The 20,056-nt window shown below is 33.2% G+C and overlaps 1 protein-coding gene across 1 annotated transcript in view; it reads right to left on the bottom strand.

The window, feature by feature from the left end:
• Positions 1 to 20,056, bottom strand: part of LOC129224670 (lipoyl synthase, mitochondrial-like) — a 40,061-nt gene that overhangs the window by 6,827 nt on the left and 13,178 nt on the right. Inside the window, exons 4-7 of the mRNA XM_054859213.1 lie at positions 7,259 to 7,333; positions 4,987 to 5,143; positions 3,548 to 3,605; positions 932 to 1,060 (exon numbers count right to left, since the gene is read on the bottom strand). Coding sequence (XP_054715188.1) covers positions 932 to 1,060; positions 3,548 to 3,605; positions 4,987 to 5,143; positions 7,259 to 7,333 — 419 coding nt within the window. The remainder of the gene's footprint in view (positions 1 to 931; positions 1,061 to 3,547; positions 3,606 to 4,986; positions 5,144 to 7,258; positions 7,334 to 20,056) is intronic.

Consider the following 20,056-nt stretch of genomic DNA (forward strand, 5'->3'; position numbering starts at 1 on the left):
TGGGGGTGCAACTGGGGGGATATTCCCCACAAGACAAAAAGTAGGGAGTCCAGAGTTTTGAAAATTTACCTTAAAAAATGCTGAATTTAATTAATAATAGTTGACTGATTTCAGAACAGATTTTATAGAAATGTTTATTGAAATGATGTGTCAGAACTTGAAATAGCTTATATGATTTTTGATAAAGTATACAACAATAGCCATGTTTTTTTTTCTTTTTTTTTTTTTGACTTTATTTGCCATTGCTGTTTTAAAGTAAAGGAAATTGTAATGATTTTACTTATAAAACCCAGTAACAGAGTATACAATTATTCTATAAGACAGCATTGAATACTAAATAATTTAAGAAATGTGTTCATTTGTCTTTTTCTTAAAATTGATAAAAATACTCTTCTTTACAAGTAGCACTATTTCTCTCACACTGGCAATATTTGGGGACACACACAGGTCACACAATAAACTGCATATAATTGTAGTTTCGAGTTTGCTTTTAAGTAAACTTACTTGCATTCTAGCTGTGAGAAAAACTGTAAGATAGTTTCTAAATTATGTGTCCTGTTGAAAAATTTTTAATTTTAATGTGTCCTGTTGAAAAATATTTAATTTTAAATATTTTCACTACCCAACCAAAAATTTTGGGGGTGCCGCGCACCCCTTGGCATGGGGAAATAAAAAAAGGAGAAATTTATTTAAATTGCATGAATAGTCAGAGTTTGTTTTGCATATGCAAATGATATACTGCCATAGCTTCTTTCCGTGGCTTAGGCAATCTCAGACAAAGCAGAGGTAATATTTGTAATGATTTTGAACAGTGGCGTACAAAGCACCCCTGCTGGGGAGGGGGGTGGATACTGTGTAAAATTAAAAAAAAGATAAAATCTTAGGGGGGGGGTGCACCTAAGTTGAAGAATGCTACTGATCTTGAATATACCTCTGAAGATGCTCCACTGTCTCAATGTTATGAGCATAGACATCTAGACCACTAAGGGTGACCCTCTCCACAGCTTCCAAGTCTCCTCCGAAATCGGGCGTCAGACACTCCACCAAGATGTCTTCTTTCCTGAGGAGACCAACAGAAATTCAAATGTGTAAAAAGGTCAAACAAAAACTGATACTTTTTACAAAATGAATAACAACTATTGACAAAAAGGAAACAAATTCAACCAAAGTTTATACAGCCTTTGCATTTCTCTATATAGCCTGCAACTGAACTCAATTTGCATTGGGAAACTCAACAAATATCCGACAGAAATACAGAAACCCTCTTTATATCGAGCCTATCGAGAGACAACAAAAGTGAGATTCATCCAAAAACGCGATATAACCGAGATCATAAAAAGTAACGATTTAACTGATGAAAGAATGAGTTACATGTACCTCTACAAAAACTTTGGTCTATTATCATAATAGGACAATTTTCTGAATAAAAACCAAAGAAAATTAGTCTACTATTATTTTATAAAATAAAATAAATTAAAAAAAAATCTTTTAAATATTTCTATTGTTTTATGGTGGAATGGGAATGAAATTTGTAGCTTAAACTGCAGTGAATTATTGATATGGAAATCATACCAGCTTTGTTCATTAATTCAAAAAGAAAAAATACTTCAGAAATGTTTATTTTCTGTGATATCAAATGTAAAGCAACATTTTTTTAAGCGTAATTTTCGAGAGACAAAAGAAAAGCACAATATATCCAAACGAGTGATATAACAAGGGGTCATTGTACTTTCCTAGATCTAGCCCTAGAACACTCTTTCTCACTTTTTCCCCAAAAAGGTAAAAATTGGAGGTAAACACATGATTTATAATCTACTAACAACTGAGAGGTTTTAAAGGTTATAAAGTGAATTTCAATGAAAATCAAATCTATAGAGAAATTTTGATCATCAAACCACTTCGCTCCAATGCGTCAATGAATGCACCAACTAAGTCAACAGTTACAAATTGGGAGGAGGGGATACGATTTTACAGCTCTTAAACACTTACAAGTTTTTTTTTTTTTTCTTTTCATGCTTTTCTTCTTTCAAATCATGCTTCAGTTAAGGTCGTAACTTTTTTTTTTTTTCATTTTTATGCAGAGTGCAATGAGATTTATTCTACTCAAATTATGCTCACTGAAACCAACTTGGCAATCAAAAATTGTTGAGAAATGAGTTGTCCACCCCATTTTACAAGGCCAATAGCTTTTATACGTTTTCAAATATCAAAGAAGAATCATTTACAGCATATGGAATGAAGTAGAATTTTTAGCAATAATTTCTTGTTAAATAAGCAGATAAAATACAGAAAGATCAAAATAAATGATGAAATAATTCACTCAACAAACTTTCTTAGTTCTAAAATAAAAATCCTCAAGCTGAAGTAAGCAGCAAAACAGCTAAAGAAACAAGAATTTATATTTTTTTCTAGTCCCCCGAAAAAAAAAAGCAAAAGGGTAATTGTTGGGGAAAAGGGGTGGAAATTTTAATTTATTCATGTAGGGAACATTGCATGTCACACTTGCAATGAAAATACTTGATACATGCAGATTCTTTACTGTTTCTAGAAACCTTCCCAAAGCACGCTTAGGCTTTGGATGCAGAGTTTCATAAAATATCTTGCAGTACTATTGACAGGATTCCCACATCAAAGCAGAAAAAAAAAGGGGGGGGGGCTTGAAGTGCCCTATGTTTTCACTCATACAATATCATGACATTGTTCAAATAATTATAAAATATCACTTTATTCCTCTTCTTGCATACATATAAACAAATGACATTTGATTTTCATGAACATTTAAATGTGGTAATGACTTATTTGAGTTCCTAGGTACAGGAAATCACCAAAATGATGAAAGATAATGCCAGAAACTGAAAAACCGTCAAGTTAATTATACAAAAATTGAGGCTTCATGGCCAATGTCAATAACATAACCACTTTCTAGGCTTGTAGACAGTGATGCTCATGATAGACATTTCCTCATCAGTATCAAATTCTCACATTTCAATGCTTCTTCATTGCACAAATGAACCAGAAGAAGTCTGAACCATCTGGATCATGATCTTAATCTTCATTGGATAAACACTAACCTCAGATATGATATTATCGCCTATGATTAGCTTTTCTTTTTTGATCTGGAAATGAATTTTGATTGGTTTATCCTCTTTAGTCTTGAGAGGACTTCTGATTGGTGCAGTCTGAAGTCCTAGAACCCAATACTTAAATTTTAAAGCATATATCTTTTCTGATGAAGTTATTTGTATGTTTGAATATTACTATAGCTTCTCTGTGGAGATGGACTAAGTAATGAAGGTTTGTTGAAAGTATGTATTTCCATTTCATTAAAAAGAGGTTGGTGCTCATTAGCAATGGCCAACTTTTGACATTTCAGGCCAGTGTCTTTTCTGCTATTTCACTCTTGTAGAAATACTTATCTTTCTGAGTTTAATGTAAACTTGATCAGTCAGATGGAATTTGGTACACTCCCTTTGTGCTACAGGGTATCAATCAGTAAATAGGTTAATACTTTTTATAGAAAAAATTGCAATCAAGAAGACAGAATTACCTTTTCTTCAGTTCCTTAACAGTTTCAGCAATGTGACTAGAACCACCATCAGGAATATCTGCGAAATTAGATTCAAAAAATAAAGAAACAAACAAATAAATAAAATATAAATATTTTATATAAGAAAGCAACTGATGTATAACATCTTGCATCAAACTCAGTAAACATCTCTACAATAAATTTCTCAATTGGAGTTAAACAACTAATAAACAACTTTGAATTGCTTCCTTATTTTTTAATATTTAAAAAATATCAACAGAATAACTCATAGAACTCATTGGCAGATAATATATTTTTTGGTAGTTTCAGAAGGTTCCAATTAAAAACTACATGGTATTTTCAGAGCAAGAAAAAGATCTAGCTCTTGATATTGCAGACATTATTTTCAAAATGCTTATTGAGCAGTTAAATGAGAGAGACACAATCATACTTAGGAGTCCCATCAAGGAAAGACAGCTTACCAGGGAAGGAAAAAAAGATTTCACCAAAATCCCAATATTAAAAGTGAATTGAAATACAAATTTGTTGGAGTGTCAATACCTTGATTTAAAACATAATCTACTAACATAATATTTTTCATTTGCTAATACGAAATGGGGGCGGGGGGGGGGGGATACAATTACAGGACAGTATTTATTTAAGGTTAAAAAAACACAAACCATTATTTAATTTGAATGGAGTATTCTAGAAACTTGTAAAGAGTTTTTTTTGCTTCAGGTTACATTCAAGATTTTTAATGTCGCATATTTGGGCTGTTTGTTGCAAGGTAATGCAGGCTGCTGAATTTTCTGTGAACTTGTATTGTTAGCTTTTAAAAGTATCATAAGCAATTATACAACACTATAACAAAAAACAACAACAAACACTATAACAACGTCTATGAAAATAGGCTGAAGATACCAATTATTTTTTTTAATCAATTACTTTTTTTTAATTGTTGCTTTAAATTTTCTGGCACACCAGGAAAATTTCTCGATTCTTGAATATGGCAAGTTTGGCATGACACATAATTGACATCCCTGCCCTATATCAACCAATTGGTTACATTTGTATGGGATAGCTTTAAAGCAGCTTCGGAAAAAGGAAAAAAAAAACATGATATTTTCATAAATATAACATTCAGTACTTGTGACATGTTGTGTTATGTATCTGATCCACACATCATGTACATAAATAAACCATATGGACTATAATATGATATTATATACATTTATTGTGCCTTTAATGCTAAAGCTCCACACATACACCAGTCAAAATTTCGGAAAAACTGGATTTCTAGCAGTCACTACTCATCAGCCCACCAAACTTTTCCTTTTGTCTATGGAAAGCTTTGACAGACAACAGGAAAATGATTCATGGACTTATGGTACTCAGACTATCAAATCACAAAATAAAAACAGAGAAATGCAAGCCAACAAGCATTAAAGTATGTGACATACCATCTCTGTCAACTGAAGTAAGGACCACATAATCCAAATTCCACTCTGCTATGGCAGCAGCCGTGTTGCGTGGCTCTTCGGGATCAGGTGGAGGAGGTGCTCGGGATGTCTTCACAGAGCAGAAGCGACAACCCCTGGTGCATGTGTCCCCCAGCAACTTTGGGGGAGAAAAGTTGTAAAAAAGAACTATATATACAGAATATGAGTCCAAGGAACACAAGCCAAAATGCAAAGAAATTCTATGCCCAAGTATGATACAATAGTGAAATTGATTTTTATAGTTTGCCATATTGTACCCCGGCAAAGAAAGTGACATAGCTCAAAAGACAGCATTCACACTTCATATCACACTCCAGGTCTCCCCTTACCTACCACTATTTGTGGTTTAACCAGTTGGATGAGATCCTGAAGGCAGCTATGATTTTTTTATCCAGGCCAGCACCCCCAGAGGTATTGTTAGACTTAGAGGATTTTGTGACCAGGAGCATATTATAACGTCTCCCAGTCATCATTAATGAAGACGGCGGATTTTTGACCGGCTAGGATCGAATCCGGGACCCCCGTTCACAAGTTTGATGCCTTACTGATCAGGTCACCATAGCATTAGAGAAAATCAAGGCTTTAGGCAATAGTCTCAAATATTACAATACATGTAAAAAAAATTATGATGCAATGCTTTCTGGTTAGTTTTTGTTGTCTAAATAATGTGCACTTAAAGTTTGAAGGCGTTTCTTCTTAATAATGAAACTTTAATGATGTGCCACTACTGATTATATTGTTTTTATGACATCAAGCACCAGTTATGTAAGCTATCTTAGTGCAAGATATTTGGCAAGAAAGAGCATTAAATTTAGATTTTAAATCCATAGCTAGTACATTTTGCCCCAGTTGTGTCACTTTAATTGCTTGGGTGCAATGTGTTATAACCAGAGAATGACAAAAATTGTGAAATCTTACAAAACAGGAAAACACTTCAGGTGCCAAAAAAGAAAAAAAAATTCTCATTTATAGGAAAATTCAATGTAACATGACTTTTGAAAGGTCTGGTTCTGAAAGAACTAGTTGGCAGGGCGATCTTGAGTCTGGGATTTGTCAGATCCTGGTTATAACTATTGTAAATATTTACATGCGAAAAGCATTTTGTTTTTCAGAAAATTGAAAGTCATTGAAAAATAAAGCATAGGTAAAGACAGAATAATGTTTATTTCACTGTTTCATCAGACATGGAACTTTAACCATGAAAATTTTTATTTTGAAATAAACACTAAAAGAAAAAAAGTTGATAACGATATTACTCTTTTGTATGAACCTGCTAGAGAAAACATTAACAAAAAGCTTAAGAATGCCAGACAGATTCGAGATATTTTTAGGAATTAAAAAAAAAGATATTTTAATTTAAATGTCTTATTTTCAACAAGACTATTTCAGAAGTTCTTAAACCCAGATTTTATGAAAAATATTACTTTTTCCTTAGAGTATGACTAAGTTGCTCAGAGGGTGATACAATTTGGCTATTATGGTTAGGGTCGTACATGAATAGGGGTAAGTTTGAATAATAATTGAAAGTTTTTTAAAATGCCAGTAAAAAGAGTTTGTTAGAAATATATTTGAAAAACCATTCCTATATTTTTAAAATGGAAACTAAAAAGTCAATTGATGTAGTCTTTATTATATAAATTCAAACATAAAAAAATTACACAAAATTTCTTTTTTATACGTGAGCACTTTGCGTGACCAAAGCAGCTTGTGAGATAGGCTTTGATTCATCATGAAAGTCATTTAATCAAGTTGTATGGTCAACCACATTGATAAGAAGGTGTCCAGGGGAAAAAATGCAAAAACAATTGTATAAACTTTGGAAAAAAAAAGTGGCTATTTTAGACAGCAACATTAGATTTGTACAAAATGAGCAAAAATACAGAATAAGAAAGAGTGCTTTGAAATGAATATCTTATACATGAATAAGTTTCCTTCCCTTTGTGAAAACTAAAATAAACTACCAAGGATAAGATATCTCATGAATATTTCAAAATATTAAGATGTGAGCTAAAATTTTAAGCAATTTTTTTTTCTTTTAATAAATGGAAAATTTGAAAACGGAAATTGTATTTTAAACATCACATATTCAGTATAGTTTTGCATTTAAGGACTGCCTAATATAACTTTTAGCAGATAGTGCTTGGAATATCTGACACATTTTAGGCAATCAATGCCTAGAAAGATGTAATTATTTTTCATTCAAATTCAACAGAAAAACTTTTTTATGAGTTACCATGATTGTAGCAGTCGCTGTCCCACTCCCTCCCCAACACTCTCCGATGTTTGGACATCTTGCCTCCTCACAAACCTGCAAAAAGTAAATGAATAAATAAACAAATAGTTACAAAAATGTAACCCACTTTCAAGCATTACATACATTATTTTTTCTGATTTTAAAACTACAATGCACAATATGACAGAGCTGCCTACTTTTGAAAATCTAAATTGGTAGCAGAGATTTGTGTGTGTGTGGAAAAGAGAGGGGGGGGGGGTCTAAAACGGGACATTTTAGTAATGAATGTAACATAAAGAATAAATAATTTATATTAGTAAGAGTTTTTTTTTTTTTTTTAAAATATATTTACTTTCTTATTTTATTTTTTATTCATTTTTTATGATAAATTCATTTTGTTTATTTTTAAAGAAAAATTTGAAACATTATACATTACTAAGCATAAAAGCAATATTATATAAATGATTAACAATATGAATACTATCTGAACCATGCATGTAGGAATAGCAGGATGGAGCACAGGGGGAATTTCTGGAAGCAATAACCGTAATCGGCCGCCATCTTGCATGTATCGTGAAACTGTGTCTGCAATGTTTAAGATATGGAAATTGTCAAACTTTTTCATTGAATTTCAAACGGTTTTGGACTTTATGGCGTCTTGTGTAGCCTTCAACTGCACTAATAATGCACGTAGGAAGTAGATTCCTATCTAATTCTGCATAAATGGATAATTAATTTCTTCCATAATATGATTCAATAACAGATAATGATTGCATTTATCTTACTTACAAATACCAATATGAGTTGCTTATAATATCATTACATATTAGAATTTATTGATGTGATTTGTGCTGCTCTTCAGTAACTTATAAACAATTCTATCAATAAAATTGAAATGAAATTTGAAACATTGTCAGATGCTTTTATTTTTTGTTACTAAGTGTAAATTAAACTTTGGTTACAAGTAGTATTAATTTTTAAAAGTTGGTTTTTTAATCAATATTTAATATTTCATTTGATATGAAAATTAGAAATTAAAATCCTACAAAATTTAAAATCCAAGTACTTTTCTTAAAAAAAAAAAAACGCATCTTGGGTTGGACATTTTATGCATGGAGATTGGTTACTGCATCCATGATTTTAAGTAAAAAAATTAGCAGTTAATGTAAACTATAGTAATAAATTAATGTTTTACATGTATTACTAATTAATGTTATGGATTTTTTTCTGGTTATTGCGTCATATTTGTTTATGATTGTAAAGCTAATGTAATGTGTCAGAAGATTTAATAAACACTGAAAAGCTCAAGACTAATTTAAGGTCTGAGTGTTTTTTCAAACATTAAAATTAATTTAGATGTGACAAAAGTAATAAGTAAGAATTTTAATTAATATTGGGACATGGTATTATACTGATACTTTCCTTCATTGCATAAAAAAATGTTTCTTTTGGAATTTTCGAAGTTTTAAATTTGTTTACTTTTAGTAGCTGAATATTGAAGTACTCTGCCAAACGCAATGTTTGTCTGCCAGTATGCAATATACCAAATACCAACCAAGTATTACGTGCATCTCTAAAAAAAATTTCTAAATAAAGAATGAATCATCAAAATTCAAAGAACTGGATGGGTAAATTTTCAAGTTGTTTAGAATTTCATATTATTTAACATTTATTTACAGGAGATTCCTTTTTAAAAAACTAATCTAAATTTTGTTACACTTTTAGTTTATTTTTATCCTCATTCTGGTAACTTTATCAAAAAATTAGTTTCTTATTTAGGGTAACGGCACCAGTAATAGACAAGAGTCCAGTAACAGACAGTCATAAATTTAGATTTAAATAATAATCATTTTAGGCGGGTAAAACTGATGCTGCTGCTACCCATGAATACGGTGCAACCATGTAGTGTTATCAGAGGGAATTTTTTGAGTCAGTTCGTATTTACAAGGCAGTGGTGGAAGGTTATGAACAGCCACCAAGAGGCCTTCCGGTGTTTCATGTTCATTTGAATTTAATAAAGTTTTAGACGTAAAAATAAAGAATTTCGGCACATTTTGAAGCAAAAAGGGGTACTCTGCCCATTACTCATCCCTTCGTCATCCTATCTGTTACTAGGTATCATTAGCATTGTCGGTGTCTGTTACTGGGGGTCGGACCTTCATTCGAAATTAAGCAAAAAAATATGGAATTAACGATTTCGGAAGATCCAGAAGCAGGCAAACGTTAGATGAGATGTAGTTGCATAATAGAAAAATAGTTTAAAAAGTCTAAATACATTTAAAGGCTCAGAAAATTGAGTTAACCTGAGAGCGATGTCTTAAGCATGTCTGTTACTAGTGCCGTTACCCTATGTTATTCCTTTATTTATCTTTGTTGGTTTTTAGCTTTTTTTTTGTCATTGTGCTGTATTCTAATTTTATAACATGGACATAGGCTACAAAGTTTTGATAATTTCAATAACTTTGTAATCTTATCAATGGGAAAGTCATTGTGTTTTATTAATAAGAATAAGATTTTAAAACCAGTTGATCAATCATTTGTCACTAAATTAATTTTAATTAACTTAAGATATTAATTATGAAATTAGTTTATTCATTGAAATTTAAAGCTTAAAATATAATGGTTGAAAAGCGATAGCTTTGTGCAAGGTAAATTAGATAAAAATGGAACAACAGTTTAAAAGCACAAAAAGGATAAAAAGTTATTAAAAACGCAGACATGTTTCAGAGGCAATAGACTCCTTCCTCAGTGCGAAATGAACAAATGGATGAATTGTTCCATTTTTATCTAAAATATAATGGTGTTGTGCATTGTTTTCTTATTTCTTAGGTAGGCAACAAATGCTTTCATTATCAATTTGAGCGAGTGAAAGTAAAACATGCCAAATTTTCGCGCGAGCAATACAAGTCTTTTCCCCCCTTCTCATCAACCAACATAGCCACCGCTCACTCACAGTTACTTCTAACGCGTCAATGGAAGTAGATACGGCATGTTCTCTCCAGTACTCCTACCTCCATGATCTAAACTGACTAAAATGTTTCTTAGGATTTAAAAAAAAGAAAGACTTAATTTTTTGACACATTTTCGTAGCGTTGTAGTTCAAGGCTGTTGTAGTCTGTAGGAACTATGATTTCTTCTTTGCAGTTGCCAGCTCTGCAATACGATTAGTCATTTGCACTTCCAAACTTTTAGAATAACAAAGATCATCTGTGAATGCTTCGTCATTGTTTGCTTGTAAAAGAGGCTGATGTTTAGCAAGGTCTTTAAGAGTTTCACTTAGTTTTGAGAGCAGAAGCTGGTTTTTTTTCTGGATTAAAACTTGCCTCAAATAAACGTTTTCTTTTGATTTGGAATGGTGGTAGCGTCTGGCGATACAAGCTTATTTGGAAAAGCAAATGAAGAAGAAAACAAGTCATCACATTGGAGGGAAAACTCAAAAAAAACTCCATTATACTCAGATCCAGATCATGAAATTCTTATTAGTTGCGTAACATTTACAGTATATGGGGCATAATTCTGGTCTGATTTAAAATGCTAACAATATTAAAATATACATAAAACAGGTTGTACAATTTTTAGTCATTAATTATATTACATGTTTAAAAATGGGAAAACAAAGATATTATTTGAAGCACATTAAATTTCTGTTTGGAAACTTGATCACCAAGCTCATTGCAGCAAAAGGATCGATTTTTCCCTGTACAGTGATTAACTGTGAGAAATATTTTGTCATGTATGGCTGCTAAAACTTTTTTTTTTTTTTGGCTCTTTTAAAATTTACTTGCTTTTTCCTAACTATTTGTACATAAATATCTCTATGTATCAATGAAAAGTCATAATGGTGCTATTTAATCAATGAAATAATATTTCTCACGAAAAAAAAAGTGACAGAAATACTACACATAATAAAGTACATTGATACTTTGTTTCTTCTTTTTTTAAATGCTGCTAATTTGTTTAAATTCAGTCCATGTTTTTTTGAGGTTTAACTCACTGTTACAATTACAATGTTACAGTTCGTGTACAATTAAAAACAATATTGCTATTTTGCAACAGGGTTGTTTGGTTTAAACCACATTGGTTTAAACCATGGTTTAAAAAAAGTGGTTTTTTTAAAAACCGAGTGTTTTTTTTAAAAAAAACATATGATTTTTTTAATGTTTTTTTTTGAAAAACTAAATAGTTTTCCCCCAAATGTTTCCATAAATTTCAAATATAATTGGAAGATGTAAAATCCAATTAATGCAAAGTAACTAGCAAAGCTTTAGAGATAAATTACATATTAATAATTGCTGTATGCCATTATTATTTTTTTTTTTAACGCAACTTAAATCTGCTGAATAGTTTTTCTTTTCTTTCTTAAATCAATTCAACTTTTCGTATTAGGTACATAAATATAAAGCAGACCAACCATGATTATCTAAATTTAGATCGAGAAAAAATCCAGTAGTTTATTGTCTTTATCTATTCACTTATATTTTTTTTATTTCTCTTTTACATTTCAAAATAGCCCCCAAAAAAGCATATTTCAGTCATTACTTCATTTTACTATATACTACCTAATTTGCTTCATTACTTATGTTTTATAGAGATAAATTATGTATCATTTAAGCAATCTGTTGTTTTTATAAATTGAAACTCTGTAGAATATTTAAATGACAAAGGGAAAAAAAACATAAATTTCATACTTTCTGACATCCACGATAGAGGATGCAGTCAGAGCAAGAAAAAAAAATGTGTATAACTCTGTGCTCTTATAACAATATTGTTTAAGAACCTTTTAAAAAACTTTTTAAACCCCAATATAATAAAAGCATGATGTATGAATAGTAGAAGAATAAATAAAGATTAATTTTTAAAAGTAAAATGTCTTATTATTCAGACGTGTTAAAAGAATAGTTTCATCATTTGGATTTGTATTGTAAAAAATAAGGAATACATTTAGGATTGGAAAAAAATTTCAGAACTTTTCTTTTTATTTGAGGGTTTTAATTGGAATGATTTTTTTAAAAAAAGAAATTGTATTTCTAAATACACTGGTGTGCAAAAATTAAGGACGAGACAGTTTTTTCAATATAACTTTGTACAAAAGCTTTCCAAATCAACACATTTAATACTGTAAGATCCCCAATACGTAAGGACATGTGTAATGTAAGCAAAACTTACTAAAAGAGAAATCAGAGGGATAAAAAGAAGCTTTATTAAAAAGTAGCATGGAGCGCAATGCGACTGAAGGCCGAAACATCCCTGTGATGGGTGTCCATCAAGAAACATCCGGTCTTTAGTAGGGGATATGATCTCCCCCGACTGCTAGGCAGGTTTTACAGCGTCTGCCCATGCTGAGAATGAGGGTGTCACTGAGTTGTTGAGGCATTGCTCCCATTCGCCAATCGAAGCTCCCGAATCGTTACTGGTGGTAAAGTACGAGCTGCCAAGCGTCTGCCTAGAAAATCCCATACATGCTCGATGGGATTGAGATCCGGAGATCGTGCCGGCCAATCCATACGTTCAATATCCTCACTCTCTAAGAGCTGTTCGGCAGCTACTGTGCGATGACATGGTGCATTGTCGCCCATGAAAAGGAACTGCGGACCCATAGCGCCTCTAAAAAGATGCACATATGGAAGAAGAATCTCGTTACAATTACGGGTCCCGTTGACTGAACCTGCGTCGAAGATGTAAAGGTCTGTACGACTACCAAGCATGATGCCTCCCCAAACGAGAACACCGCGACCTCCATACTTGTCCCTTTCAATGATGTTCGAGGGATGATTGCGGCTTCCCCGCTCTCTCCAGATGAGTATGCGATGAGAATCGCTACTCAGACTGTATCTGCTCTTATCTGTAAAGAGTACTCGTCCCCATTCATTGTCTCTCCAGTTCCGGTGTTCCCGGCACCACAGAGAACACCTTCTCCGATGGGCAGGCATTAGAGGTACACACCGTATAGGGCGTCTTGCAAACAGACCACCACCAAGCAATCTCCTGGCCGCGATATTGGTCGTCCAGTCGCCTGTGTCGTGAGTCTAGCGATTTCTCCCGCTGTCTGCCGCCTGTTTCTTCTGGCCTGTAAGACAATATCCCGGTCATCTGCAGGTGTGGTTCCTCGTGGACGACCACTACTGAACCCCCGGATAGCTGTTCCTGTAGTTTGAAATTGTCTCCCTAAGTCCTGAAACGATGCTGTGAGCAATTCCGAACTCTGCAGTCACACTGCGGCCTTCCTCCAACTTCCCAATGATTCGACCTCGGGTAAAAGCATCCAGATGTCGTCTAACAGATTGATTATTTGCTATTTCTTGCTGAGGCAGCAGTTCTGTGTGATTTTAACTGCTATACGGCGTGCAATCTCTTTGCCAGAAATACTGATCTTACACCGACAACATGCTTTATACTACTCAGACACTCCCCCATTACGACTACCTGCATATCTGCGCATGTGCTACCGTACATCACCTTACTTCATAGGCGGCTCGTGCGGGGGGGCAGGGGGGGCGACCGCCCCTCCACTTTTAAAAGTGGAGGGACCTTGCCCCCCCACTTTTCAAAGCTCAAAATTAACGATCGACGAAAAGTGACTTTTTTCATTTTTTTACTTTAGGAAAGCGAAAAACTACATTTGAATAATTTCAGATAAACCAGCTAAACGACCGATATACCATCCTTCTTAGCTTCCTATCCTCTACTTTTGCATTCACAGTTTTAAAATACTTCTATAATTCCAAAAGCAATCACGTGAATTAACTTCAACTCGGCTGTTCTCAACTTGTGCAATGCTCTCCTCGAGGGGAGGGGGGAGGGACGTTATTGTGCCACTTGTTGAAAAGCGTCAAATGTGTTCGGATTACAAAGTTCTTTTTTTTTTTTGTATGACTTTTCTGTGTAGAAAATGGTGCGTACGACAGAGAGAGATTCCAAATGAACAGAGCAAAATAAGATAACGTAGTAAAACGAAGTTTTTCATTTTTAGTACAAAGTATTTGACAATTTCTCCAGTCCTTTTAGCTAATGCAATTCAGGTTAGAAAATTTATCAAACTGCACAAATACACGGATTAATCGGAAACCAGCGACATTTTTCTGATTATTTGTAATCGGCAGATTTTACCCATTAATTGGTTGACACATCATTTTTTATTTTAAATTAATTAAAGCAAGAAATTATGCTGAATGAGTTTAAAAAACAATTAATACATGTATTTTTCCTTAAATAAGATGATTTGTAGCAATAAATAAATTCATAAAAATAAAAATATACAGAATTTAAAACAAGTTTCTTAGTTTATTTTTTAAAAAATAGTTTACTGAAATATTTTGCATTAAAGAAAATGTGACTGTGATTAGTTCTCCCCCTCCCCGTCCCCCAAGCAATTGATGGAAAACTACAATACAATCTCTCTCCTTTTTTTTCAGTTATTACATTCAAAGTTTATACATACAATTACAACGTACATTTAACAATTTTCCAATTTAGTACCTTTTTATTCAACCAAAACTTTGTATTATTAAAAAAATTTTGCCTTCATAAAATTTAGTAAATATGCTTTAAGTTTTTTCACAAAAATTAACGGTAAAGACATTTTAATTTATTATATTGATCTGTACATATGTGCATGGAAGGCTGCACACGTCTCTTGTGTTAGTACTTTTCGTCCTATCTAACCTACGGTGTAGATCTTTTTAAGATTGCTTTATAATTTTTACAATAATTAAACGTTCGTTGTTAAATGGCTACTAATAATAAAAGAAATCGATTCTAAATTTAAAATACCTGCTAATCATGGACTACTAAACAAATATTTGAATTTTCTTGTCCAATTAACAGAATGAAATTTTATGAACAATGATAAGAAACATTGCGCACAGTTTGAGTAAAATTTCGAAATATTATTTGCAAAAAAATATGAAAATAATAAAAAATAAACTATCACTCTCATGAATGAACTAATAATAACCAATTTTGAAAAGTTGAAATTTCAAAAATAAAGTTCCTATTTCCATATTACCTATAATCTAAAATTTTAATTGATTTTTGACATTAATATTACACCTTTATTTCATACTTATTGTGTTTTGTGTCAAGATAGTCCATTGGAAAAAAAAACGGGCAGGTCCACCAAGCATTTTTGAAATTCTTATTTGGTCTGAAGTCCCTATCTTCATAAAAACAGGTGAAGTGTTCGGAAATTTTTTTTTAGTCTGGAGTTTGATGTGCCAATGGCGCCACACATTCACTCCTTTCTCATACGGCAATAGCGGTGCTAGCTTTTACGAGACTCTGGGCATTAGGAGTCAATATAAATGGGAGACCCTTTTCGAATGCGCCGCGTAGTCCCTAGAGGAACTAAGCCCTATGCGATGGACAGTTCTCATTGTGTGTAGCGTTGCCTGAGATATTTGGAGTGTCCGGCCACGACACAAAGAGGAGACATCATGCAAGGTCACCATGTTTATCTTTCAATTTTCTGCGGTGTCACTGCAGGTGCCTCCATGTCTAGTCTATTATTTAAAGTGTTCGTTGACGCGTGCCACACAAAGGTGTCCAGCTCCTGTCCGTTAACCGGTATGTACTTCTGGGTCGAGATGAGAAATCCCGAAACAGTCAAAGGGCGATCATCTGTAAAAGGAGCACTTGAACGTTTCATTTTCGAATGCGAATTCGAAGCAGGTGCTGCCTTTTTTTTCCATTTAGAAACTTCATTTGTTTCGTCTCTGTTTTTGCAAAATGTTTCGAAAAGCAAAGCGACTTAAAAACCAACCTACTATTAGTGCATGTTTCCGCAAGATTCCTACTGTGGAAAATGCAGGTGAAAGTCAATCGAAAGACGCGGATTTTTTGAATTTCAATGCAACACTGTCTGATTCCATGCCAACGACGTCAATCAATACAAATACAGAAGACTCGATAGTTAATGAAGAGACGACATTTTGCGACAACCATGATATCAGAAAAAATGAAGTTAATGAAGGCCCGCATCAGCCTTTGGACATTCAATATCCAGTTAATAATGGGAGGAAATTCCAGAAAAACTGGTTCGACCAATTTCCATGGTTGGAATATTATGGAGAACTGAACAAGGCATTTTGTTTTCCATGTCGAATGTACCAAAATGAACTTCAAGGTTGTGCAGAAAAAACATTCACAGAAATAGGATTTCAAAACTGGAAAAAAGGTGTTGAGAAATTCAAAGCCCACGGAAACAGTGAAGCTCATAAGTCGTCTGCTGAGAGACTCAGAGCATATAAAACTTCATTGAGACAAGGGAGCGTGTGTGTTCAACTAATCTCCCAAAGAGCAACCGAAATTGAGGAAAACAAAAAGTATCTCGAGTCCGTTTGTGAAACTTTGTTGTTTTGTGCCAGACAAGGCATTGCGTTAAGAGGACATGACGAAAAGGAAGAAGCAAGCAACAGAGGAACTTTTTTAGAACTGTTGAATCTCCGTTCAAAGGACAATACTCTAATTAAAAAATTCTTTAAAGGAAAAGAAAAATATTTTTCTTACAGTAGTAAGGAAATTCAAAATGAAATTTTAGAGCTCATGAGCAAGCAGGTCTGTGAATCCATAGCTAGCGAAGCAAATCGGTCGGGTTGTTATGCAATACTTGTTGATGAAACTGCCGACATAGCACATAATGAACAAGTTGCAATCGTAATCCGCTACGTCAAAGTCGAAGATTTCAGCGTACATGAAAGATTTTTGGGCTTTTTCGAAACATGCAACACGGAAGGAGAAACTTTAGCCATTTTGATAAAAGATGTGTTGGAAAAATTTCGACTTCCTCTTTCAAAAATCCGAGCTCAATGCTACGATGGAGCAGCAAATATGAGGGGTAGCTACAAAGGAGTGGCAGCGAGGATTCTTCAAGAAAATGCTCTGGCATTCTATGTGCACTGTTATGCCCATATATTGAATTTGTGTATTGTTGACGCTTGCAGCAAACAAGTACAAATTAGAAATTCTATGGGTATCTTGAAAGAATTGCACAGTTTTTTTGCTGTTTCAACCAAAAGAACTTTTTTATATAAGGAAAATTTAAAAAACAAGGACTTTGTTGGAGGCAACAAGTCACTTAAATCATTAAGCGACACAAGATGGAGTTGTCGTGTAGAAGCTTGCAACACAGTGTTGCAAAATTTTGACGAAATTGTAGATACTCTACAGAAAATATCAGAAACGGATTCAAGAAATGGATCGCAAGCTGAAGCATTACTAAATAACATGGAAAATTTCCAATTCATTTTTTGCCTACTTCTGATCCAAAGAGTTTTGAAAGTTACAGATACGCTTTCAAAAGCTTTGCAATCAAAATCGCTATTTTTTTCAACTGTGAAGGATCTGGTAAATACAACAAAAGAATGTTTAAATGAATTGCGAAGTGAAGATTTTTTTGAAAAGTTGTGGATATATGCTAACGATATTTGTGAAGCAAAGTCTTTTACTGGACCAAAACTTCCGCGATCTAGAAAGGTGTCTTTGAAACTCGGCGGGGGTTCCTTCAACATGTCACAAGATGTCAAATCATTTTATAGAACGGAAATTGCTTTTCCAGTAATAGATGCTGCTTTAAACACAATAGCTGAAAAGTTCAAAGAAAATGAATTGGATATATTTCAATCACTAAAAGATGTCGTATGCTCCGATCCATCAGAGATTATAAAAGATGAATCCATTAAAAAAGTCTCGGAAACATATGATCTTGACATGGAAAAATTATTAGGAGAGACCCAAATTTTTCAGAAAATGTACAAAAAATACATCGACTCTTTACCAGATGCATCTTCGGAGGTAACGGAACTGAGAAAAAGATGCAATTTTCTTGTGGAAAAGGACCTCAGTGATATATTCCCATACCTAACACAATTAATGCGAATTCTCCTTGTGATACCAGTCTCAACTGCATCGTGTGAGAGAAGTTTTTCATGCTTGAGATCGTTAAATTCGTACCTGAGAAGCAGTATGTGTCAAGAGAGGCTTTCTGCACTTGCTGTTTTGAAGATTGAAAACACTATAGCTATTAATTTTACTAAAGTAATAGAGCAATTTTCGAAAAACAAAAATCGCAGGCTATCGTTTTACTAATTTGATACACAAATGTATATATATAATATTAAATAAATAAATGTATTGCTGACCTGCTCTCTCGGTGTTTTGGAGTGTGCCGTTATGTGATGACATTATTCATTGATTAAAAGAAAGAAGAACTGCCTTAGTAAGTATGATTTGCATTTATTATTTTAAAAAAATTTAAATGAAACTTCCAAATGTAAGAAAAGCGTCTACGTTAGGCATCCGTTCCAATTTTTGATACTGTGAACATAGGCGGATTTACGAGGGTGCCTAATATTTTTTGGTTGCGTTTTGAAAAAAAATACATAAATCAATCAATAATCATATGTATTTCATTAGGAAATATAGTTTGGTCATTTATATTTTTCAGAGCTACAACGCAGCTTTATTTTCATGAAAACAACCTTCTCTCCTAATAATTGTTTTAGACACCCTAACATATGAGGGAGGGGGGGAGTAAAATCAGACCTCCCTCCCTCAAATTATTTTCTGGTGGCGTCACTGCTGGATCCCCTGTCGCTCTTGGGGTTTTCCTCTCCCTCGACTCGTGGTGTGGCACCCTCAGAATTTACAGCCTAAATCCGCCTATGACTGTGAACCGAATATTTATAAGAGAAGGTCATTTTATCTGTTATGTTGTTAAAATCTAATGTTACTGCTCAATTATGCGAAAAAGAAAAAAGAAAAGAAGCTTGAAGGGTGTTGTGCCCCGCCCACGCACTCACATCGCTTTTGCCCCCCCACTTTTTTGAGGCACCAGCCGCCTATGCCTTACTTAATCTTCTGATTGGTCTTTCTGTCCGCTCTGCCTCTTCGTTCAGCTGATATGCTAATTTTTTGACTTCGTCCTCAATTTTTGCACACCAGTGTACATTAAATTAAGAGAAATAAAATCTACAATGAAAAACATAATAATTTTTTTAAAGCCTTTTTGAGGCGGTGAGAAGTAAAGGGATGCAAATGGTAAAATTAAAAATTTGGAGATAACCAGTACAAGTAATAGGGGAACCTCTCCTCTGTCTTGGGGTAAGAGATGATAGTGCTAGTAGCCCTGATAAGGGTTGCTGTATAGCATGATTTATACAAAAAAATCAGTGCAAGTCTACCTAGGACAGTATCTTAAAAATGTGTTTTACTCAAAACTTGAAAATGTCCACTTACATCCCTTTGCTTCTCACTTCCTTATTTATCCTATTTGTATTAGTCCTCTCAATGATACATTACGTAAACTATTACATTATCTGTAACTTTTTTTTTCATCCTTAAAAAAAAATATGTTGGTGTTTTGATTTTTAAAATTGTGTAATGTACATCAGACTTGTGATTCATTTGTAGATACTGCAAACTACTTTCTATGCTTACAATACCTTGATTTTAATTCTACTTTTATTTATATATTTATCCTAGAAAGCTATATTTATGAGGAAATTGATTTACATGATTTTGTTCTTGGTTATTTATAATTATGTCTCAACTCTCACAGCTAATTATTTCTTTGATCATTCATTTGTGACAAGGTCTTTTTATTAAATTAATGTACTTTTTTAGTAGTTAAAGAATTTCAAACAATATTTCTCCTATAGAAAGCGCATCTTATGAAGAAATGAATTTACAGGACTTAATTTTATATTTAATTATTTAATTAATCATCAAGTAATTAAGTACAAATGTGAATTTAAATGTGTTCATCAACAATTAAATCATTAAATATTTATGAATTCCCCCAAA

The sequence above is a fragment of the Uloborus diversus genome, chromosome 6 (assembly GCF_026930045.1).
Source record: "Uloborus diversus isolate 005 chromosome 6, Udiv.v.3.1, whole genome shotgun sequence".
Lineage (NCBI taxonomy): Eukaryota > Metazoa > Arthropoda > Arachnida > Araneae > Uloboridae > Uloborus > Uloborus diversus.